The 24,519-nt window shown below is 40.1% G+C and overlaps 2 protein-coding genes across 5 annotated transcripts in view; one reads left to right on the forward strand and one right to left on the reverse strand.

Annotated features, from left to right (window-relative positions):
* The window catches only part of CDC42BPB (CDC42 binding protein kinase beta), a 97,955-nt gene extending 74,978 nt beyond the window's left edge, over positions 1-22,977 (forward strand). For 2 of the 4 annotated variants that reach the window (XM_063439613.1, XM_063439614.1), the window contains 15 exons: positions 918-1,023; positions 6,105-6,241; positions 6,535-6,674; positions 9,344-9,425; positions 10,263-10,479; positions 10,647-10,709; positions 11,344-11,940; positions 14,228-14,325; positions 14,416-14,500; positions 14,815-14,935; positions 15,189-15,306; positions 15,444-15,614; positions 19,196-19,313; positions 19,520-19,578; positions 20,213-22,977. In XM_063439613.1, the coding sequence (XP_063295683.1) occupies positions 918-1,023; positions 6,105-6,241; positions 6,535-6,674; positions 9,344-9,425; positions 10,263-10,479; positions 10,647-10,709; positions 11,344-11,940; positions 14,228-14,325; positions 14,416-14,500; positions 14,815-14,935; positions 15,189-15,306; positions 15,444-15,614; positions 19,196-19,313; positions 19,520-19,578; positions 20,213-20,344 (2,244 nt within the window). In that variant the 3' untranslated portion in view covers positions 20,345-22,977. The remainder of the gene's footprint in view (positions 1-917; positions 1,024-6,104; positions 6,242-6,534; positions 6,675-9,343; positions 9,426-10,262; positions 10,480-10,646; positions 10,710-11,343; positions 11,941-14,227; positions 14,326-14,415; positions 14,501-14,814; positions 14,936-15,188; positions 15,307-15,443; positions 15,615-19,195; positions 19,314-19,519; positions 19,579-20,212) is intronic. The other 2 variants (XM_063439615.1, XM_063439616.1) reach the window with 1 other exon arrangement.
* Positions 19,408-24,519, reverse strand: part of AMN (amnion associated transmembrane protein) — a 52,879-nt gene continuing 47,767 nt past the window's right edge. The window contains exon 13 of the mRNA XM_063439621.1: positions 19,408-19,600. The gene's annotated coding sequence lies outside the window, so the exon portion shown is untranslated. The remainder of the gene's footprint in view (positions 19,601-24,519) is intronic.

Below are 24,519 nucleotides of genomic sequence, written 5' to 3' on the forward strand. Positions count from 1 at the left end.
ATTGTGTGTCTTTTTTTTGCACTGTAAGCTAAAGATAAACAGGAAAATATGTCCATTCCAGCCTTGTGGGTCATGAAAATCTCAGTCCTCATAGGGATCACAACCTGGAAGTGACTCAAGACCAGTATAAATAAAATGTATGTAACCACTGCCAGCCCCAAAATGGAACAAAGGCTGCCTGAGGAACCTGGCAGCACCTTGTATCTGACAACATTGGTTACTCTATATGTTGCTGATTAAAGTTTCTCACCCAGCTGAATGGTTATAGTGGTTTTTTTTTCGGGGGGGGGGGGGTTCTGTGAGTCGAGGAGTGCCATGTGTTCCAATCTTTCTGCCGATGACACGTTTAGCACTTTTCTGTTTCAGATGTCAGGAAGTAGCATGAACGCTTATCCTTCCACAACATGTGAAATGGCACCACTTACTGTTTCACACGATCTGCGTTTTAACCTCGATCGTTCTATAATCAAAGTCTGTTCCAGCATTTCTCAACCTTCTTTCATATTATAGATGAGAGATTTCCAGCCACACACACTGTACAGTTACAGGATTATTCACTAAAGTCAGAATTCAAAGTTTGTTTTAAATTGAAGGCCAGAGTAGCCGAACTGAGAGCATAGCTGTTATTTGGCTATTTTTTAAATTTGAAATTCTCCTTTGTTAAAAATTTAAAATAATTCTGTTTTTATATATAAACCAGAAAATGTTTGTAGCCTCTTAAGAGAGAACTTGTGCTATAGTTTTATTGTTCACCTCGATTAAATAAATTTTTTAATGTTTTGTTTAAAATGCATCATTGATATTTACTTGTAACGTGGTGTAATGTGTACGGTGTTCTTCAGTCGTAGTGGAATTGTTCTGATATTGTCTATTGCCTCCTGCGGAACTTTAAACTCACCGACAGTATTTTATTTCAGCCTAAAGCCCATCAGCTTGTAATAAAGTCCTTCTTGAGCCCGACACAGTGTTCCCACTGCACATCGCTTATGGTTGGATTAGTCCGGCAAGGTTATGCTTGTGAAGGTACGTATGTACAAATATTGTGCATGCCCAAGACTTGACATGAATGATTTTTATTTTTTTTAAGGTTCATTCCAGGACCCATAGCTACCAGTGATTTGACTACAACATGTTGTTGTTTTATTTATTTATTTATTTTCATTTAAAGTTTTTATTTTGTTTTAATAAATCAAACAATTGTGGTTTGGGGATACAGAAAATATGGGAAGGGAGGGCGGATTAGATTCACCAGTTACATAACCATCAAACTAAGTTACAATACTCTGCATCATAATATACATCCTGGTCTAATGGGAGGTTTACAAGCTACAGCAAGTATATATCGGGACTTGCGCATTCCAGGGTAGAAGCCGTTTGTGAATGAAGTTACACAAACGCGCTATGCATTTCGTATTTATTTTCATTGGGAGGGAGGAAAAAGATGGAGGGGATTTAGATTGCCAAGCTCTCGCAATATTAGTTTCCTCTTATGAGTTGGCAGGTCCTCAGGCAGTTCTAGGAGAAGGTATGTTAATGGGTTAAACGGTACTTTAAAAGTAGTCGTATCAAGCACCAGTTGGTGGACTGATTTCCAAAATCGGGTGAGTAAATTGCCACCAGATATGTAGCATAGTGCCATCTGCCTTACCACATCTCCAGCACATTGGGGATGAAGTTGGGAAAATCGAGTGTATCCGGGCTGGGACCATATACCAGTCTGCTAATTTGTCACCTGTGTATGCCTGTTTTAGATGCGTAATCCCATAGTCCCTCCATGGTCTAGCATGGAATGTAGGAAGGCAGTGTGCGAGTGCCATGATTGGAGTTGCTTTAGAGAGGGGGGAGGTGTGGGATAGTTTAGTTCGGTTGATGTCCCAAATCTGGATCGCTAGTTTCACTTGTGCAGGTGCAGGTGCAGAGTGGGTGGTCGGAACCTTTTAGATAGCCTAAATCGGTAGGTCAATTGTTCTATTAATACCCATTGTAGGGGTGAGTTGGGGAGGAAATGTTGCATGGAGGAGGGTAGTATGGAGGCGTAACAATAGGTTTTTATATTGGGGAAAGCAAAGCCTCCCAATTTCACAGGCGTTTGTAATAGCTTATGGGCCACCTTTGGTCTACTTCCTGCCCAAACAAAGTGAGTTAAATCTTTCTTAACCGTATCGAAATAGGTAGGTGGTAGAGGTATCGGTAACGTGCGAAATAGATATTGTAGCGTTGGGAGAATGGACATTTTTAATGAAATAATTTGTTCCGTCCACGTAAGGAATAGTGGAGTCCACTTACTAAAGAGGGTATTATATAGCAAGATATCATCGGCGAATGCACTAATTTTTATATCTTGCTCTCCCAAGGTCACGTCGTGGATGTTAGTATTGGTCCTGGTGGCATTAAAAAGGGTTGTAGGGTTAGCACATACAGCAGGGGAGACAGGGGACAGCCCTGCCTCGTACCATTGGTAATATGAAAAGGGGGTGAGAGCAATCCAGCTTGCAGGACCTGAGCGATGGGTTTTGCATATAGGGCGAAAATTTGTGTGATGATTTGTCTAGGAAACCCATACAACATCAGTGTCTGTGTCAGGAACGGCCAACCAAGGCGGTCAAGCGCTTTCTCTGCGTCTAGGGCCAGCAGGAGACAGCCCCGCCCGGCCACCCTGAAGTGTTCCAACACTAATGACAGCTTTCGTGTATTGTCGAGTCCCAGCCTCCCCCTGACAAAGCCTGTTTGGTCATCTTTAATAACAGAGGGTTGAATGGGGGTCAGCCTATTGGCTATTATCTTGTCGTAGATTTTGGCGTCTGTGTTGAGTAGGGAAATAGGGCGTAAATTCTTGCATGTGTTAGGGGGCTGCCACGACTTTGGTAGTGTGACAACTGTAGCAAGGAGCATCTCTGGTGGGAGAAAGCCTGTCTCAGTGGTTTTATGATATACTGTTAGAAGATGGGGTGCCAGTATATTAGCAAACTTTTTTATAATAAGAATTTGGCAGTCTGCCCGCCCCATGGCGATTTGTTGGATGGTAATTTGTGAATCACCTCTGTAATTTTCATCTAGGGTTATGGGGTTAAGCAAAGTGTCAATTTGGGGTTGGGTGAGCCGAGGGGGTTTAAATTTCTCAAGGTATTTTGAGATAGAGTGAGACTTGATTGGTTTCGTACCTGGCTCAGTTTCCAAATTATAGAGTTGTGAATAGTATTTAGCAAATTCTTCGCTGATCTGTCAGGGTCTATTAGTTTGGTGCCTGCTTTGTCGTTAAGGTAAGCAATTTCTGAGGCCACGCTTCTGTTCCGGAGCCTAGCTTCTAGGAAACTAGAAGATTTGCCGCTGTTGTGGTAGGAATTGGCGCAAAGCTTATGTAGGAAAAATGTGGTCTTCGCAGGTTAGTTTGTCATACAATTGTTTAAGTTGTACAGCTAACTCAGGGGATGGTTTTAATTTGTTCTGTGTAGATATCAGGGCTATTTGTATGTGGCAGTCCTCTAGGGTAGTTTGGTGCTGCCTTTTTAGAAATGAGGAGCTTCTAATAAACAGTCATCGGACTGCTGCCTTGTGGGCTGACCAAATCTTATCGATAGAGGTGGTGCCATCATTGTTTTCGGTAAAGTAGTTTCGGAGCTTGTCCCCAATTGTGTTTGTAAAGGTTGCATCTGATAGGAGTGACTGGCTAAGGCGCCAGGTACCTTTGCCCTTAAACTGACAAGTGTCTGTGAGGCCCAGGGAAACTGGACTATGGCCGCCCAAAGTTTATCGGGGCAGGCACCTTTCTGGCGCATTATTTACTTTGATCTTATTATGCACAGCCGTATCTCATTTTCCTCTGTGTCTATAGAAACTGGACTATGGTCAGACCATAAAATTGCTCCTATGGAGCATGTGGAAAGTTGACCCAAAGCTATGCAATCTAGAAAAAATGTGTCAATGCAAGTGTAAGTATTGTGTACCTGGGAATGGAATGTATGATCTTGCTCTGTTGGGTGCAAGGTTCTCCCCCCATCATAGAGGCCGTGGAGTACTAGAGTAGTTAAACGTTTCTTTCTATTACCTGTGGTGTCAGCCGTTGTGTCTAGTTGTAGGGACTGAATAGAATTAAAATCCCCGCCTATGATAAGGCCTCCCTGTCTATATTCCTCAATTTTGTGTAGCCGTGAACAAAGGAAAGGTATGTTGATCGGAAAATAGGCAGAGTCTAGCGTGTATTGTATATTGTTAAACGTGCCTGCAAGTATTCTAAATCTGCCTCTGGGATCTGTGAATGTCCTCTGTGGGATGAAGGCCACATTCTTATGGATGAGGATGGATACCCCTTTTGTTGTATTGTCAGAGAGAGCTTGGTACTGTATTGGGTAGCATTTAGCGAAAATGCAATGTCGACAACCTGTTTTGAGATCCTGATACAGTAGTCTCCGCTTTCATGGGGAATTAAGCCCCTTAACATTAGAAGATACTATCTTCGTAGTGGGTGGGGCATAACTTTGAGTTGCGTTTGGAGGAGCCATGGGGTTTCCAAAGCGTGTCTCCTGTGGCGGACCTTGCCACCTATTTTGTGTGTTTTACCCTCATTTCGTGTGTTTTACCCTTTTTCTTTTCGGGAGTACTTCGTTCGAACAAGATCCATTCGTTCACAGAACGAGGACCACCCCTGTGCCCCGTTAGATTGTTCACAAGAGCAACTTAAGTGCGAAACCGCAAGGGAAGTAATCAATGAATGCTACCCCTGGGTGGCCGCCATTTCGTATAACCGATGCACGCGGTCGACAAAAAAAATGGCATCCATCTTGTCTCCCAAACGTGGGTAGCGGTACTTGGTCGTTGAGTGCCTGGAACTCTTTTTGTCTTGGCAGTCGCACGAACGCCGGTAAAACTTAGACCGCTGCCTCGTTCTATTTCCTCGTGGGCTCGTGTTTCCGCATGCCCGTACTATTTTCTCCTTGGCATGGAAAAAGTGTACCCTGGTAATAACATCTTGTGGTGTCGATGTCAGTAGATGTTTAGGTCTTGGCGCCTATGGGCTCCATCGATTAGGAGCTGGTCAGGATGTATAACCGGTGTGATTGCCTAGAACATCTCCAATAGGTAAGATTTCAGATCTGAGTTGGAGACAGACTCTGGGATGCCTCTAAGACGGTGGTTGTTCCTGCGAGACAGGTCCTCGATATCTGCCAGCTTTATCCTTTGGGCCTCCAATATGGCATCCAGCTCTTGCATCTTATCTGCTAAGCTGCCATTTGCTCCTGCATATTCATTCATCTTCTGTTCCATATGCAGTGTGTGCAGGCCAATGTCCTTGATTTCCTTCTGCAATTCCATGGTGAAGGTATGTATTTGGCTTGTGATGCTGTTTTGGATTGAGGCTGAGAATTTGGACATCATTGGCATGGCTGATGCGGTCAGGGGCCACTAGTCTAGCTGGGAGCTTGGTGAGATCGGAAGTGATACTGAGCTTTCCCTGGAGCGCGGGTCGCCGTAATCTTGGCTAGGCGTAGGGCCTTCCCTTGATTTTAGCGCATTTGCTTGCGCCAGAAAAAAAACTCAGCCCGATCCGCTTTGGCAGCCTTGTTTTTTTGTCTCTGGGACATCCTGCAGGTATGTACTAGTTTGTGGGTCCAATTCTGCTCAATTTCTTTTATAGCTCACAGGAATCACGGGAGCTTCACGAGTGTACGTTCATGCAGCTCGAGCTCCAGGCCACGCCCATAACGTGTTTTAATTAAATCTGCAGAGAATGGCTGCAGTTATCAGTTGGTCGCACATACCTTCAGATTGTTGTTTCCAAGTAGATGTACGTGTTCTCATACAGAATGTATACATTCCTAATTAATCTGTACATGTTCCAGCTGAGTGGTCTATGTTGGAGCCTGTACATCCACTGCACTGATAGACCGCTAAAAATAGCTTCAGCCCCCATACTCTGCCACCATGCTGTCTGCGTAGATGGCACCTTTGAGCAGGTTAATTGGAGCCTTATAGCATATGTGATTTAACTTGTGTGTGCTAGTCAAATCCTAATAAATTTATTATTCATTTCTATAGAATGGCCATGCTTGGGTATTTGTGTCTTAATATGAAGACTGTTAAATTCATACATGTTTCTCTTATTTTAGTGTGCCCGTTTGCATGTCATGTTTCATGCAAAGACAGCTCCCCGCAGGTCTGCCCTATCCCAGCTGAGCAAGCCAAACGGCCGCTTGGAGTTGATGTACAGAGAGGGATCGGAACGGCTTACAAGGGCTATGTGAGGGTAAGTAGATTTACTCAATGAGGTTGGTGAGTTTTGACAATACTCATAATAAAAACAGATGGTCTTCTGTGGATCATCAGGTTTTCCAGAGCAGCTGTGTTTTTTTTATTCTGGCAAACATGCAGATTGCAATCCCAATGTTACAATATTATGGGTTGTACGTTGCTGTAGGTTCTGAAAGTGATCTGTAAATTTAAATTGCTCACCATTCTTTTACTATATGTATGAACTAAAACATAACCTTATTGCACTAGCCATATGTGTTAAAAAAATATTTAAAATATTTTCAACAGATCCCGAAGCCAACAGGAGTGAAAAAAGGCTGGCAGAGAGCGTACGCTGTGGTCTGTGACTGTAAGCTATTTTTGTATGATGTTCCAGAGGGAAAGTCTACGCAGCCTGGAGTGATTGCAAGCCAAGTTGTGGATCTTAGGTGTGTATTTTCTCTGATATCGGTTAAGTATTTTAAGTGCATGTAAAGCTTTGTATACACTTTTATCAGTCACTTTTACATGACAAAATTATTAGAAAACAGATAATGTGGCCTTTGTTAGCTGCCATAGAAGCCCCGGGAAAAAGAAAAAAATAATGACAAATGGTTTAGTATATTTGGTATTTAGAGATTGTCTCTGCCATTGTATTACTGTAAACATCCTGGTCCCACTGACACTCTGTTCAGATAAGGAATGTTAATGTTAAAAATAATTCAACAGTGTGACCTGTCCTTCATGCTCACTTTAGTTATTTGGTCCCCTTCTTCCTCTCACCCTTTGTTATTCCCTCCAACTTGCAGGATTAGTCCTCCGCATCAGCAGCTAAATGTAACCTCTGCCATGTATCTGATCTGCCTACAAATATCCCCAAACCTCAGTCAGATTCTATGTCTACCCCTGTCAATGTCCAGGTCACTAAAGCATTCATAGACTCACAGAAACACCGGTCTGCTCTTGTTCTTTGGCATCTCGTTATTTTGATCTTGCACATCAGTCATCGGTATAATAAACAAGTATTTCTTGGCTGCTGACTTTGCTGCAAGCTGTAACGAGTTTGGATCTAAAGCCGCCTGCGTATAAAATGTTATTAACGTGTGTTCTGTTTGGCATGGGTTCCATATTCCACTAGCTATATCGCTCTTTACTAAAATTCTTTAAGGATAAACCGGTTATCCACAAGTTATTGTCAAGATACACTTCAACTAATGTATATACCTAATTATACATGCACTGTTGCTTTTTTTTTTTCTCTCTCTAATTTCATGTGGTATGCACACATCTGTGAATTGTCCCAATACTGTGTAGGTAGGCGTCATGGGAGCTTGCACTCGTTACTTGTAGTTCACACTGGCAGCACAGCGGTATAAGTTAGTCTTAAACATCCAAATATATTTATGTATGAATTTGTTAGAATTTCGGCTGTCTCAATATATAGAAGAAATGTTCTGGCTAACACTAGCTCTTACTTTCATTATGCATAAAGTGGAGTGGCACTCGCTAAGCAATTTCCATCCGTCGTATCTCCAGACCAGGACGGACCATTCCCAACGTATCAAGAATCATGAAGATTTTACTGGAAAACCTTGCATTTCGGCTCCCATAAGGAGCCTTTATCAAACTAAAACAAACATAGAGTGAATTCCTTTAAATAGCCAATCACTTAAAGGACCACTATAGGCACCCAGACCACTTCAGCTCAATGAAGTGGTCTGGGTGCCAGGTCCATCTAGGATTAACCCTTTCTGCTGTAAACATAGCAGTTTCAGAGAAACTGCTATGTTTACATATGGGTTAATCCAGCCTCTAGTGGCTGTCTCATTGACAGCCGCTAGAGGCGCTTCCGCGCTTCTCACTGTGATTTTCACAGTGAGAAGACGCCAGCGTCCATAGGAAAGCATTGAGAATGGTTTCCTATGAGACTGGCTGAATGCGCGCGCGGTTCTTGCTGCGCATGCGCATTCAGCCGCTGACGGGAAAGGAGGCGGAGAAAAGGTATGTGTTTAACCCATTCCTCACCCTAGAGCCCGGCAGGAGGGGGACCCTAAGAGTGGGGGGGGGGGGACGACCTAGAGACCCTATTATAGTGCCAGGAAAACAAGTGTTTTCCTGGCACTATAGTGGTCCTTTAAAGGGACACTGTAGTCACCAGAACTTGTATAGCCTATTGCAGTTCTTCTGGTGTGGATAGTATGTCCCTGCGGGCTTTTTAATGTAAACACTGTCTTTTCAGAGAAAAAGCAGTGCTTACATTATTGCCTAGTAGCACCTCTAGTGGCAGTCACTCAGCCTCTATGGGCTCTGCATGGAGACGCTGAACTTTCACCATAAAGATGCATTGATTCAATGGATCCCTTTGAGAAAATGCTGAATTGCACAGATCAGTGTATTGCTCGCATGAACAATAGCCTCCCAATGCATTCCTATGGAAAGCATTGGATGGGCTGAGATCATCAACTTTGACGATCTCAGCCATGGAGGTGGAGCCAGTTGAAGAAAGACAGCCGCGGTGTGCTGGAAAAAGTGAGTTTTAATTAACACATTTTTAGAGTGATTGAAGGGGGGTGGGGGGACAGAGCAGTTACATAAGTAGTCAGTTTAATACTATAGTGTCAGGAAGACATGTTTGGGTTCCTGAAGCTATATTGTTCCTTTATTGTGCCGAGTGCAAATCAATAGTTGCATTATGACATCATGCAGTGAAAAACAAAAATATCATCATATCTTGTGCAAGTAATATAACATTGCTCTTCTATTTATTAAAATATTAACCATATTATTAGTCTGTTTAGTAAATGCCACGTTGTTACATTAATGCTTTTTCCCATAAGTTTACTTAGTTTTCACCTTGCAATTACATTTTTTCACATTCCTGTCTGTGATTGTGCGTTAAGTTGCTGGCAAGCTGTTTCAGAACTCTTAATCCATTTGATTGATATCCACAGTGATTGCTAGTTTGTCTGTAGCTACCAAACCAATAGCTGTTGTGACCTTTTCAATGTTCTACTTTTCATTTATTTTTAAATTGATTACTAATTCATTAGGTGTCAAAACCGAACTCCTTATTATCTGTTAACTAATATTTACTCCCATTCTTCTCTTCGTTAATCAGAGATGAAGAATTTTCTGTGAGCTCTGTCCTGGCATCCGATGTGATACACGCCACACGCAAGGACATTCCATGCATATTTCGGGTAAGCCTTGTACAGAAGTGTTTTCTACTTGAATGATCAATGATGAAATCAAATTCGCAATAAAGTCCGTTTATTAAAGTGTTGAGAAATATTGTCATCACAGGGGAACCATACAATTAAGGATATATGTATGTTGTGATAGATGTAGGGGTTAGTGGGGTAGTGGGAATGAACAATTATTAATAAAAGCATAAATACATCAAATATAATCGCAAAATCCAAATAGGTTATGGTGGGAAGAAATTGTGATTGAAAATCCCCTTCCACCTGAAGTCTGTGGATAGTTAATACAATGTTAAACAAAAATCTGCACACCAGTCAAGCCATAAGACTTGCTTAATTGTTAAACTAATAAGAATATGATTGTTTAACTAATTTGCATATACCCACCCAGAATCCTTTGCAGTAGTAACATCACTGCAGATTTGTTTAACATTGTATAAACTATTAAATATAATATGTATGTATATGTTGTAACCTCTCTGGTTATGAACCCTGGATTAAACAGAAATGAAAGGTACATGTGATAAATGGCAATCACCCATGTCCGATGGTCTGCAGCACTATCTTCAATCCCCATTATACAGATAACCAGCCACTCATTTTATTTTTACTGTACCTTTACGGCATACCACCAGTACAGTGTTTTTAGCTCTCTAGAGCCTTTCTGAATAAAGGTTCCTTAATACAATCAACGCATGTCTGCCATTCCTATATGTTGGATATAGACTTCAATGCTGCACATTTAAAATTCCAAGCGTCTGATAGCAGCTTAGGCTTGGTGCAATTATACTTGTGTTTTTTTGCTGTCTAAAGGTTTTCTTATTGGCTGTATAGGTGACAGCCTCTTTTCTAGGTTCGCCTAAGACCACAACCTCTTTATTGATCCTAACGGAGAATGAAGTTGAGAAGCGGAAGTGGGTTGGTATCTTGGAAGGCCTGCAGTCTATCTTACAAAAGAACAATCTTAAAAACCAGGTGGTGCATTGTCCACAGGAAGCATATGACAGCACCCTGCCCCTTATTAAAGCAGCATCGGCTGCCGCTATTGTAGGTATGAACGTCCTTATCTGATCGTCCGTGAACCATCTTTTAATTGCATATAATATACTGCTGTTTATATTTGTGAAATCTCCATGCTGATCTGATGTTTGTTCAGCATTGTAAACATTCGATTTGTAATTTAATGTGATTAACGATTCACTGTCTTCTCCAACCTAGATAAAGATCGAATAGCTGTTGGCACAGAAGAGGGACTGTATGTAATAGAGGTGACGAGAGATGGTATGTTAACTTTGATTTACTAAGTCGTTTATAAAATAATTTATTGCATCTTGGGAAATAGTATCAAACTTCTTATAGCTGTTTGTTAGTATAATTGTTAATGGTTTAGTTGGCCTGGAAAACCAGAGATTTTCCCGTCTCTTTTCTGAGCATAAGATGTTTGGTATGTGTTGAGTGATAATTTGGATTCCACAGCAATAAACACGCATACATACCTTCCATTTCTGTGTTTCCTTGCTATGGAGCTTGTGGTGCTCTAATACACAGAATGTAGAGTGCGGTCTTAATCCTGTAGCTCTTTTAAATTAAAATAAGTAAATTACAGACAGTGTAGCTCATGGAGTTGCCTAAAAATTCACTATGATACTGTCACCTAAATGATGCTCACAGCTACACCACCTTCAAATAATTGTTCCTTGTTCATTTTAAATGTTGGGAGATGTGACCATGTAAAAAAAAAAAAAAGTGTAAAAAAGTGTCAGTGTATGCAAGCACGTTTTTTTTAAATATATATATTGTTCTAGCAGTATTAGAGGTATATGTATAACTAGGTGCTACGGCCTTTTTAATTGGAAGACTGCCTTTCAATGTGAAGTAGATGTGTAGTAACTGATAACCTGATCTGTTGTTGCAGTCATTGTTCGAGCAGCGGACTGTAAGAAGGTCTACCAGATCGAACTTGTCCCAAAAGAGAAGATTGTTGTTCTTGTGTGTGGTCGTAACCATCACGTTCATCTGTTCCCTTGGACCTTGTTGGATGGCTCGGAGGGCACCTTTGACATCAAGCTACCAGAATCCAAAGGCTGCCAGTTCATTACCACTGGATCCATAAAGAAATCGCCCACCTCTTGCTTGTTTGTGGCTGTCAAAAGGCAGATCCTTTGTTATGAAATCCACAGAACTAAACCATTCCATAAGAAGTTTAATGAGATCTTGGCTCCAGGAAATGTACAGTGGTTGTCTGTATTTAAAGACAAGCTTTGCGTCGGATACCAGTCTGGGTTTTCTCTGTTAAACATTCATGGAGATGGACAAGGCATACATCTTGTAAACTCGAACGATCCCTCCCTTAGCTTCCTGTCCCAGCAGTCCTTCGATGCCCTGTGTGCGGTGGAGATAAGCAACAATGAGTACCTGCTTTGCTTTAGCCAAATGGGAATATATGTGGATTCTCAAGGTCGAAGGTCACGCTTGCAGGAGCTAATGTGGCCCACCACTCCAGTTGCATGCAGTATGTATACATGTCTTATCACTCTTTAGCCTGTAGTCTCCTGTATTTGAATTTAACACAAATGTTCATGAAACTAATGTTTTATAGGCAAGTCTTTGTGCTGTTAGTGTTTTGATCTGTTTCACTCCCGAAAAATACCAGGGAGGAAAACATTTGCTTTAACAAGCATGTAGTTGTAGTGTGCTGTTAAAATGAACAAGTTATTTGCAACACATGGCTGAATGCATAAACAGTCTAGCACTCAAAGCACCATAACTAGGTCTGCACTCTGTAGTGGTTATGGTGGCAGGAGTGCCCTGGCGCCCTCTCATTGTAAATAGTAAAATTGTTTGCTGCTCCCTGCTTGCACTACTTAAGATCTAGAGCTGGAAGCTCTCACATGATCACAGTCAGGCAACGAGCTATGCTCTGCACTACTGGGCTTAACTCAGACGCCCTCAGCCAATCGGCTAAACCCAAAGGTACTCAGAAAAGCTAATGGAAGCTCCTGTTTTGCACTCAGCAGACTCCTGGTAAGAAGTCATACTGTTCTAAAACAGTGCGTTGTAGTGTTCCTTTAACAATATTACTGGACAGCCTTCTTATGTTGCTGCATGGTTGTATATGCTGGTTTATAGTTTCATGGTCCAAATGTGTGATGTAGTCCTTTATTTTTAATTTATCTGTTGTTTCTATGTAGCTTTAAAAGATCCACTGCTTTTTTTTTTTTTTACGTATATATTTTATTATCAGACGTGCAAAAATTAGGTCTGGTTGGTTGGTTTGACTCAAATTTTTTTTAATTCACACCCAAACAAATCAATTAACCCAGGATTATTCATTGAGTAAGACTTCACAGGTAAATACCAGACGGATTGATTTGTTCGGGTGTGGATTCAAAGAATTTCAATCAGAGGAACCAGCTGGAATTGTTGCACAAATCTAGTTATTATTTTGTAATACAGAATGCAGTTGGTTCTAATTGCATGTTAGTAGGAGAATAAAATAGTGTACGTGGTGTTAGATTGGCAACCCGCTGTTCAATTGGAAAATTAGCTCAGAGAGTATAAAGGAACACTATAGGGTCAGGAACACAAACTTGCATATCTGACCCTATAGTGTTAAAAACATATGTAGGATCCCTGAACCCCCCCCCCCTTAAATAATAAGAAAATCTATCTTATTTGCTGGCCCCGCCCCATCTGCCTCCTTTGCTGAGATCATCAGAAATGACAATCTCAGACAATCACAATGCTTTCTAATAGAAAAGCATTGGATTGGCTGAGATTGTCAATTCTGATGATCTCAGCCAAGGGGTCGGGGCTGAACGCCACTCTAGCAAATCGCCTTCACCTCATAGAGATGCATTGAGTCAATGCATCTTTATAGGGGGCGTTCAGCGTCTCCATGCAGAGAAAAAGCATAGTTTACATTAAAAGGGCTGCAGGGACATGCTATACTCTCCAGAACAACTACATTAATCTGTAGTTCTGATGACTATAGTGTCCCTTTAAGTGAAATATCATTAACGTTAAGGCATTTTTCAGAACATATTATAAGATTATTTTTTTTCCATTGTCAGAGGGGTCTCTACTGCACAGGAGAAGTCAAAGCTGCTACAGTAAGCAACTTACTGTTTGCATTTGTCCCAGTTTCTATGGATTGTGATATGGTCGTGTCTCAATCCAGGGGATAAGAGCCTCGGCATACCGGATTATTAAAATTGTTTTTAGATCTTTAATTACAGTTACAAAGGGCATCACTAGAATTTTATTCCTTTAACTCCTTCAGGAACTAGAACACAATAACAATAATAAGGTGCCTATCCGTGTTCCTGACATGGTTAAAGTAGTATTAAGTTTATAATGTGCAGTTCCATTCACATTCAGGCTGTCATGTGACTGGGTCCAGCCACATGTTGGAATTAAATATCCCTTTGACTATTTACAAAGCTGAATTGTGGCAATAGATACCTGTTGTCACTGGGAATATCTAGCATCCCTGGTATATCTGCCATTATTTACTGATCACATTACAGCACTAAACGTTTTTTCTGGGCATAAAAGCCGAAATCTCCCTGCAGTTAAACTGAATGAGCAATACTGAAATTACAATTTTTACTGTGAAAAGTTTACCTACCCCATAATCAATAAATGCATTGCTCGCAGTCAGGGTTAAAGAATTGTTTACTCTGCGTAGGCAGCTGGCACGCTGTGACCGTACTTTGGGTCATCCCTCTCACAATTCCAAAAGCACGTTAACATGTGAATAAGCCTTATTTACAGTTGTTTTTTTTTTCCCCTCACAGGTTGTAATTCCTCTTATGTAACCGTGTACAGTGAATATGGTATAGACGTGTTTGACGTGTCCACCATGGAATGGGTTCAGACAATTGGATTACGACGGGTAATTTGAAGACGCAAAAAAAAAAAAATATCATAATTCACACATTTTCTGTTGGCTTTTTCTATACTAATTTTTTTTTTTTAACTACAGATTAAGCCATTAAATGTGGATGGTACTCTGAACTTCTTGAATTCTGAGCCGCCTCGTCTTCTATATTTGAAGAGTTCATATTCAGGTGTGTGTTCTCAGAATGTGCCCTGCAATGACAATACTATAGCACAGATAATTAGCAATTTCTCCATCTCCGTTCCGTTTTTTAAGTTATTAGCTTCTACCACTGGCCACGTGGACATTCCGTGTGGATCTGAGCAGGTGAATATTCCAAAACATGATGGCTCAAGTTATACTATTAATATCAATCCTCCGAGGCATTTGGCCAGAGGCAGATCATTTCCACCAAAATCGATCAGAATATTAAAACAGGACTGTCGCATTAAGTATAAATGGGTCCTGTTGGAGTAGTAGTAATTATATGTTGTCATTTTTCAGAGGGTGCAATGCTCACTGTACCAGAGACATCCGATAACAGCAAAAAACAGATGGTTAGGACCAGGAGTAAGAGGAGATTTGTCTTCAAAGTGCCCGAAGAGGAGCGGTTACTGCAAAGGAGGTAAAACCTTTTTTTTTTTTATTGAATTGCATTAATGAGAAGATAATTTTAACAGGTTGAGGTCATTTATTTAGTTTTATGTATTTCTGTTTATAAACAGGATGCTAAGCAAGCCTTCCCTTGCTACCAATTAAAGGGAAAACTATTTACCTCTTTCATTTTGTATTATATAGCCTCTAAATAATGCACGGACTATATGCGACAAAGAATTCCCAAACACTGAATGGCTAACAACACATTTTGTTTGTTTCAGGGAAATGCTTAGAGATCCTGAACTCAGATCTAGAATGATTTCTAATCCCACCAATTTCAACCACGTTGCCCACATGGGGCCCGGAGATGGGATGCAAGTCCTCATGGATCTTCCACTGGTAAACGGCCTTCTTTAAAACTGGAAGAGATTTAAGACATGTTTGAGCACTGGTTCTAAATGAACTTCTTTCTTTTCCACTATATCCATAGTTACTTGGTCACTGTCCATTTCTCTTCTTTCCTGTAAAAATAACAGAGTGAATTTGCTTCCCTCTCATCCTCCCGCAACTCCGCTTTGATATCACCTCCGGCAAACTTTGAACACGTCTATCATATGAGCTCTGTCTCTGCAGACATCTTCCTTGAAAATGGCCAAGACCTCTCTCTATCCTCCTCTTCCTGTCTTTCTTCCACTGTCTTAGCAAGGGTAGGAATAGCCATTTAAAATGGCTTATTGAATGGTGTGCTGTGGTTTGGTGGAAGCACGGAAACTAATCGCATTGCCTTATAGCTCGTTAACAAAGAGTAACTTTTCTGTACTGGTTTTTGTTTCTTTCGCCATTTTCACAGTATCGTACAGATGTTTGGAGTTTGTGTTTTTAAAAGGAATGCAGCGTCAAAGATGACGACTTTGGTGTTTTGTGCCTTTTCGTAAAAAAAAAAAAAAGTGTTATTTAAGATTATCTTGTTCAGGAATCCGTGTGTGTGTCTGTTGACCCATTTCGCCTCTAAGAGTCTTGTTTGTTGCCTGCACTTCACCACACATAGAGCCACAATGTCAGCATCCTTCATTCAGTCAGGTCCTTGAACAATCTCACTCATTGAGAACAAAGTGCTTGAAATGCTGTCCCATAATACTAGACATTATTATTATTTGTATAAATTTGAAATGTTCTCGGTTTTTTTTTGGGGGGGGGGGGGGGGTGGTTGGTTGTGGCAATAAGTTGAATGTAATTACGGGTTGACACCCATAAATACATATTGGAATATCAAAGGAGAGGCGAGTAGGTGGTCTTTAGTGAATAGATCTAATTTGCCAGGTAGTGACACAGGAGTGCAGCTTGTGGCTGAAGATGGTGTTAGAGATAGACAGAGCTAAAACAAGGAGGCATTGCCAAACCACAGCCGCGTACGCAAAGAAAGATTGTCAATACGGTGCTTGGCTATGGACCATGCTATCAGATTACACTATACAGGGCTGCTTATAATGAAAATACCAAATCTAGGATGTCTTAGTAATGTCATATAGCCTTTAGATATAGTCCATGAATACCAAACACCCTTTTAGAGGACATTTCTGTGTGTATGCTATGAACTGGACACCAGAGTCCTAACTAACATTTCAGAGAGAGAAATTGTTTGCTTTTTAGAAAAGAAGAAAAAAAAAAAGTTTACTTTTTAAGTATTTACATCAGACGCATGAATGTCAGATGTTCATCTGATGCTAAAGTTTCTTAGAATGCAACTAGTATGCAGGGAACTATGGGAAATGATGCCCAGTGTGTACGGCTGCTAGGAAGATGGTGATTATATGTAGCTTGCAGCTCGGGTGGAATGGGTTTATACCTCCTTTTCCTGCACCCTTCACTGCAGTAAGTGCGTCAGCATTCACTGAGAGGAAGAAAAGAGGGACTGCCACCAAAACAGTCAAAGTAATAAAGCATGAGCTTAGCGATATTTTGGGAGAGATGTCCGGGAGGCTGGGCTGAGGGGGGGGTGGGGGGGGGGGAATTTGTGAGATGATAGAATTGTTTGTTTCCAGCATGGTCTCCAGCGGCAGTCTGCTTTAACTCTGTATGTGCAACACAACACATACAGAGCCCAAGTACCATCACCACTTCAAAACACTACAGTGGTTGGAGAAATTCTTTAAGCATGCCTGCTGCTGTTCATTTTAATTTGGCCCATAATTTACAGAGCTAATTTCTCCTGTGTCTGCTATGATGTGAAATACTAAGTGTTGGTAGTTATGAGGTTCTGGTTATTCCTGGCAATGTTCAATACAAGCAGCTGTTATAACACTCTCTCTCTCTGTCTCTCTCTCTCATAACAAGTTGCATCTTTTTATTTGCAATATTTTTGTCTATTACTTTTTCTCTCTGTAGTACTTCATCCAAACCTGGTCCTTGTTTCATTTCTAACCTTGTGTGATTGCCTTGTTGCGAAGCATTCTGTATTTTTCCAATGTTACTTGTGCAAAATGTTCTATAGAAATAGTTTTTCTATTAAAGATTAGTTTTCAGTTTTTGTTTTTCCTCAATATTTTTGGTGTTATGTATTTTAGAATGTCCAGTAACGTCAGCAGTGTGTGTTCTATACATTCTGACTGATGAAACAATTTCTGATTTTCAAGCACGTTGGTTTGTTAAATGCATGTAGTGACAATTTTAGTTTTTATATTGGCTACTAGTGTTCAAATTACTACCACCCACTCAGCGGTGTAGGTATGTGGGATGAAGTAGCCATTTTCGGTATTTTTATGTGGGATGCATATTTGTTCTCCTGTCATCATACAAGAAGCTAGAATTTTTCAGCCTGTACAAATATGTATACAGCATGTGCACACCACAATGGGCCTGGCTAATTGTGACAGGTTAGATTTGGGGGAGCCAACAGAAGCATCACTAACACATGCTGAACTACATGTGCTCTGCTAAACAGAGGATTATGGGATAAAGCAGCCGTTGCAAACAATGGGAGTACGGGAGTACCCCGTTTTGTTTTGGTTTTTTTTTTTTTGGTGGGTAGCTGCAGATTAGCATTATAGTCGGAGGGTGGCAAAACTTCAGTAATGGTGGCAAGGCCATCACAATAACCTCCCAGCATGCACTAAATCGTGTCATGGTTACATGTGCAATGGCAGGGGAAGACGATGATTATATTATTTTATCTTTAAATTTGACAGAGGTTTTTGCCAGCACAGCAATTCCCAATCTGTTCCTTTTTGGATCACAGAAAGGTTAATTGAGAGAAAATGGTCCTAGTGACATTCGCTGCGTATAAACACATTTTGTGTCTGCCTTACCTGGTGAGGGATCATGTGTTCTAGCTAAACTGATTTATTTGTTTAAATTGTTGCCAGATGAGGACCTCCATTTTAATGTAGACACTTACTGGGGGGAAATGCACATTTAAAGACTGCATTCAGCCTATTACAGGAGTCAATGTGTTAATGGCAGAGTTTCAGGTGACTTCAGGCATACCAGTCCAAAAATCACTGGATTATCAATTAAATATATACCTACCTGATGACCTTGGCAATCAGATCGTGAGTGGAAGAATCTGAATCCTATGGGGTTGTGTTTTTTTCTTGTTTGTTTTTTGGGTCTGGTTATATATTTTCTTAGATTACTTATATATTTCCATATACTTGGCTGTATTTTGACACTCTGTGTGGGCACTGCACCGTGAACGGAATGCTTGATCGCGCGAGTGCTTCATGGAAATTTAAATGAACATGTCTCCGTGTGCCTTTATGTGCTCAGAGCATCATGGGCTACTATATACTCTGTACTTCCTTCCACTCTGTTGGAAGAATGATCTGTCTCTGTTTCCCCCTGAAGACTCCTACTGTAAAGCTCTGCCTTATGTCTTCATCCGATGACTTTCTAGTGCAGAGGTAGGCAACCTTCGGTACTTCAGAAGGTGTGGACTACACCACACATAATGCTGGACCAGCATTATGGCTGTAAAAACATTACGAGAGTTGTAGTCCACAACATCTGACCTACCTCTATTCTAGTGCAATATCATATTACCGGCTGTCTCCTAATATGGTCACAGAACAATTTATTTTTCCTGGTAGATGTAAATCTGTTTTTCCCCTTTTGCTAATCCAAATTTATCTGACGTCCTTTATTAGGGTAGTTTTAAATCTCTCGGGATAGTTTGAGAGTAAATTTGAATATGTGATGAACAAAGTTTTGTAGAACTCTAAGCTTTTACGGAGAGCAGTTTGAAATGCATTGTGCAAAGCCTGCCGTGACTTTATATTATGGTTTTTCACAGAGCATTGCGCCACCATCTCAGGATGAAATCCCAAAGGAAAGGACACGACCTTCGTCAACCAATCTTGCTCGGCAACAGCAACAAAGGAGTAAACCCTATGTATCTCGGCCCTCTTCAGGTAATTCCAAAAACCAGTGATCTGACTTTCGTTAAGTTTTGTTAACATCCAATGCAGTTTTCTGATTTGAAAAGAACTGTTTAACCATTTTGCTAAAATATTTTATTTTGATTAAATCACAGAGTACACACAGTAAGAATATAGAGCATGCATGAGATGTAGAATGACATGTGAATTATGATTTGTTTTTATTTTTTTACCCTAAGGTGCTGGTGAATTGTCCTCCAGGAGCATTGGAGATCCCGACCAGGACATGGAAAGAGAGGTATGATATCTTCCAAATGTATCTATTAAAGTTAAAAAAAAAAAAAAAAAAAAATTAGTTCAGGGTTCTTAAACATTGTTGCCCTGCAGTTTTTGGACTCCAGTTCCCTTAATTATGGAAAAAGAGTCCAGCACCAGAGGTTGATGTAAGATTTTCTTTCCCCCTTTTCATTTTCTAGAGATTATTTTAAAGGAACAATCCCACCCATGTAGCAATTTCCGCTCATAGAAATAGCACATACCGTTTCTCTCAATGGGTGGCCAGTGATAGGCTTTTAACGCATTGGCTGATGCTCTCAGCCTTTCACTATGTGCCTGGCTAACCCTTCCTCATGCCACGGAGGCAGTAGTGTTAGAAAAAGCTGAAGATAAGTAAGTGGGAGTGTTCCTTCAAACCTCTGTGGCAGCTAAATGATCAGTGTTATTCACTATAGTGAATTTCAAGTTTAAGGCCAGAGTGGCTGACAGAGTATTTACCACTTCTGCTACTTTTACCATAAATTTGAAATTCACCTTGAGAAAATGCTTTCACGTTGCTATTACCTAGAACTTGTGACCCAGGAAAAGACATTTCTGCATGGCAAAGTGTATAAAGCATGCTACACCATGACAATGTAATCTTATTTTATTTACAGCCGGATTCCGATTCCACAAAACATTCCACCCCATCAAACAGTTCGAACCCAAGTGGCCCACCGAGTCCCAACTCCCCACATAGAAATCAGCTAACATTGGATGGTATGGACCAGTCCGCATGCGATGCATAGCATTCCGCACCGTGGGGACTTCATGATGCGAGGTCCCACTTCTGACACAGAAGGAGGCATTTGTTCCAGAAGACCGTGCCAAGATAAGAAATCTCTAGTGTTGCACAAATCAACCCCCCCATCTTGTAGATACATTTAAAAAAGGAAGAAAAAAAAAGGGTTTAATATATGTGATCAAGCTTTTATATGCAAAAGAATTCACTGTTTCTAATATCATTTGTTTGTTTTACACTCGAGTGACAAAATAGGATTTTTCTTTATTTGTTTTTAAATTTTACATCACCCTTCCTGTGATGCTGCTAGCTCTGTGGGAGAGAAAGAGGCTGCTACCGTTACTGCTAAACAGCATCCGATATACAAAGTCTCATTAGGAAAATGACGCAGACTCTTCTAAAGGAAATTAATTACAGAAGAATTTGGGGTCTTGCATAGGACTCTAGCACTGGCTTTATGTGCACAACTGTCTTTTTAACCAAGAGACAATTTATTCTAACCACGGAGCTAATGTATTAAGAGCAAATCTGGGATAACTTGCAGGATGTGCCAATGGCGTCTATGGTGATTGCTACATACACAAAACACAACCATCCCAGAATTGCTATTTTTACTTGGCTTCCATAGTATTAATTCTCTTTTATACTAGGGTGATTAATCAGCCTGCTTCTCTCCAGTTTCATGTGATCCTGTGCAAGTATACACAGTTGGAAAGGAAAACAAGGCTATGTTCGCCTTCGCTATTATAGAATGCATTTTTGCGCAAGAGCTGGTTTGTGCTGCAGCTTTGTGGGTTTTAAAGGTATAAACGTAAATCCGGTCCATTTAAAAAAAAAAAAAAATATTATAGTTGCACAAAGTTTGCGAAAAAAACAAAAGTATTAACAAATCAGTATTTTGACAAAACAGACTTTTTCGTAATGATAAAATGACGTTAAATTTTTTTGGTGTCTATCATATAAAAACAGCATCATGGCTGTTGTTTACCCCATTAGCTTTTGTCTTTTAATAAAATTGTGAATGTGATTTAAACAGTTGATCCTCTATCCTAAATGACTGTGCAGCTCTGTTCTTGAGTATAGCAGGCTAACTACAGTGAATTTAGCTTGTTTAAATGTCCCCTGTAGTTGGGTCTTTACAGTTTTCTACCTTTTTTTTTTTTGGAGTGCAATTCAGTGCCCCCTGTGAACAAGTCGTGACAGGGCTTTGCATCTGCTCCAATTATGTTAAATTTTAGGAACACAGGGTGTTTAGTTTGAGTACCTGAGGCACAGAGATTGGCATTCAGTGTGTTGTGCTATGACACTCGGCCAGCCATAAAATCAAACCTTGTGTCATAAGCCACTGCACGTGTACTGCTGTTTTATACCAACCACTGCCATTGTGGTGTATTCCTCTGTCATCCAGACACTTGAATTGTTTAAAAAGTTGTCCAAACTGACCTGTGGTTTTAGCCTCAAGCTACCCACCAACACTTTCCCACCTCTGAGTCCGCTATTACCTCTGAACTAATGTCCGTAGCCTTTTATTTTCGATTGTCATCAAGAAAACACTACATTTTATTTTATAGAATATCCAATATTTTAGGAAACTTTTGTCACGGTGAAGACACTCTTTATTTATCTAGATGTACTTCAGAAGCAAAAATGTAAAAGAAAGGGATTTCTATCATCATTTGAGCCATCAAAATGTTTTACCACCAAAGTGGTTTGTTAATTATTTCACTTGCGGAAAAAGCTGAAATTATTATCTGGCCACTCTCGCATCAAAATGGGTTAAACATATGTATATGTGCTGCTTTATAATAAAAAAAAAAAAATTACGAAAAAACAAACAAAAAAAACATTGTTTTTCCACATCTCTCCGTGGTTGGAAAAGTAACTCTGACAAATTGTATGTACGCTTTGCATGAGAACCACGTGATTTTACCTGTTCGATCATGTAAAAGTAAAATTCTCATTACACATGTATATTTTGTTTCTGTCCATACAACTGTGTGGCTCTGTGTGTATATTTAATCTCACGCTTCCATGTCTTACAGATTGATTTATTTTTTATTTGGCTGGCTTATCCATTTTGTCACTAGGGTGCCTTTTTGTGCCAATTACATGACATTTGGATTGTCACTAACTTAAATTTGGACTTATTGGGCTAATGATGTATACCAATGGCTAACTGTTCCTTTCTGAAACACTGTATAGGACTTGCACTTATTTTTAGCTAAGACAAGTGATATAGTCTTCATTTTTTTTGTCCCCATTTTCTGTTGTGTGAGTGTTCTTCAAATTTAATGAAAAGGCTTTGTTGGGACGACACACTACTGCCTATGGGGTTTATGATTTATACTTTTTGTTGTTTTGTTTAAAAGTCGTCTCTGTAATTATAAATTGTAAGATTTCTTTTTTTATTTTATTTTAAACAAATTTTTATTAAACAAGTGACCTGTTACTAAGTCAGCAAAGGGCAGTTTTGAAGTTCATTCTGGTCTGTTTTCACAAATTAAATCATTTTACATGAATGCAAAATTGTCCTTTGGTTGCGGTCAAATTATTTCATAAATGTGGATTAGGACTATACAAACACATCTCATTTGTGAAATACTGTTCTAGAAAATTAATAAAATGAACACTTGCAACATCTCGACTTTTTTGGAATATTTAATAGGCTACGGTTGGACACCTATACTAGAAACAAACTTTGGAGGGGCACGGTAGGTCACCCTGCTGTTCGAGCCTACAAGATTATACATATTAAAATGGTTAATCCGTTTTGAGCATATGTTTAAATCTACCTGCCCTGGAACTAAGTTACAGATCAATTCTTGAACCAGTGATAAAAACACACAAATCAGTGTATGAACATTTAAATGTTGCTAAACAATTTGAATTGATGCCTCCAACAATGGTAAGGGGATCCACCAAGCAAAAATGTCTTCAAATCTGCTAAACGTTTAAAAACAAATGATATCCATAAGTTCTGTAGCTTTCTATGTTTTATGACTTGTGGATAGATAGTGTCATCATTCTTGTATTCTACTTCTTGACCTTTGTTCCATGCATTAGGTAAACTTTCAAAATATGGATTTTATCTTTTTAGTAATAATTGTTAAAATTACTATGAAGGGAAATTGACCCCCCCCCCCCCCCCCAGCAGTTCACGATTTAGGGATTACCCTGTTGTGTCTTAAGTGTGTGGGGTTGTTTCTTTTCTTTCTTTCTTTCTAAAAACACCTTGGACACAACTGGGTAATCCCTAAACCCAGAACGGCTAGGGGGTACTTGAGGACTGGGTTGGGAACCCCTGATATATAGCATCATATTGTAGCCAGTGAATGAGTCTAACAGGAAGTTCATCAACTTCAGTCTCCTCTTTCAACAGAGAAACCTTGTGAATTGTGTGGTGGTGGTGGTGGTGATGATTTACTAAAGAGTGAGAATTCAAAGTGAATTTCAAATTTAAGGTCAGAGAAGCCGATCTGATGGTTGAACTATTTTAACCTTTATTTTTGAATTCACTTTGAAATCTAGTTAAGTAAATATTCCTGAACGCTCTGAAAATCCCCACAGAAACACATTTCATTAAAGATGTGCTGATCTATGATTGGATATCCATGTAATTAAAATACATACTCTAAGCACCATGGTCACTACCGCCTGCTGTAGTGATGATGGTGCTAGGGGTGCCATTGTGTCATCCCACAATAAGCTGTCAAGTCATATTAGTACAAGTTAAAGGATCACTATAGTGTCAGGAAAGCCAAGCGTTTTTTGTCCGGAAGAACACCACTTGAAAATGCTATGTTTGCATCTGAAGGGTTAAAACCTGAAGGACCTGGCACCCAGACTACTTCATTGAGCTGAAGTGGTCTGGGTGACTATAGTGTCCCTTTAACTAGATCATGCCAGGTGCCGTGGGTGCTTTCTTACCTGAAGGGGATAAACCGTTCTCGAACCGTTTAACCCTTGAGGTTCCAGTCTGTACCTATTTTATGAATGGGGAGCTACTGATTGGTTTAGCACAGGGCTTCCATAAAGGTGGGTCCATAAAGGTGGGTCCACAGATGTGGTATAACTACAACTCCCATGAAGCTTTGCATGCTTTTAGAATGACAAAGGATCCTGGAAGATGTCATTTTAAAACATTTGGCTTAGAGCTTCAGCTGACTGCTCAATCAAATCAGC

The sequence above is a fragment of the Pelobates fuscus genome, chromosome 13, assembly GCF_036172605.1.
Source record: "Pelobates fuscus isolate aPelFus1 chromosome 13, aPelFus1.pri, whole genome shotgun sequence".
Classification (NCBI taxonomy): domain Eukaryota; kingdom Metazoa; phylum Chordata; class Amphibia; order Anura; family Pelobatidae; genus Pelobates; species Pelobates fuscus.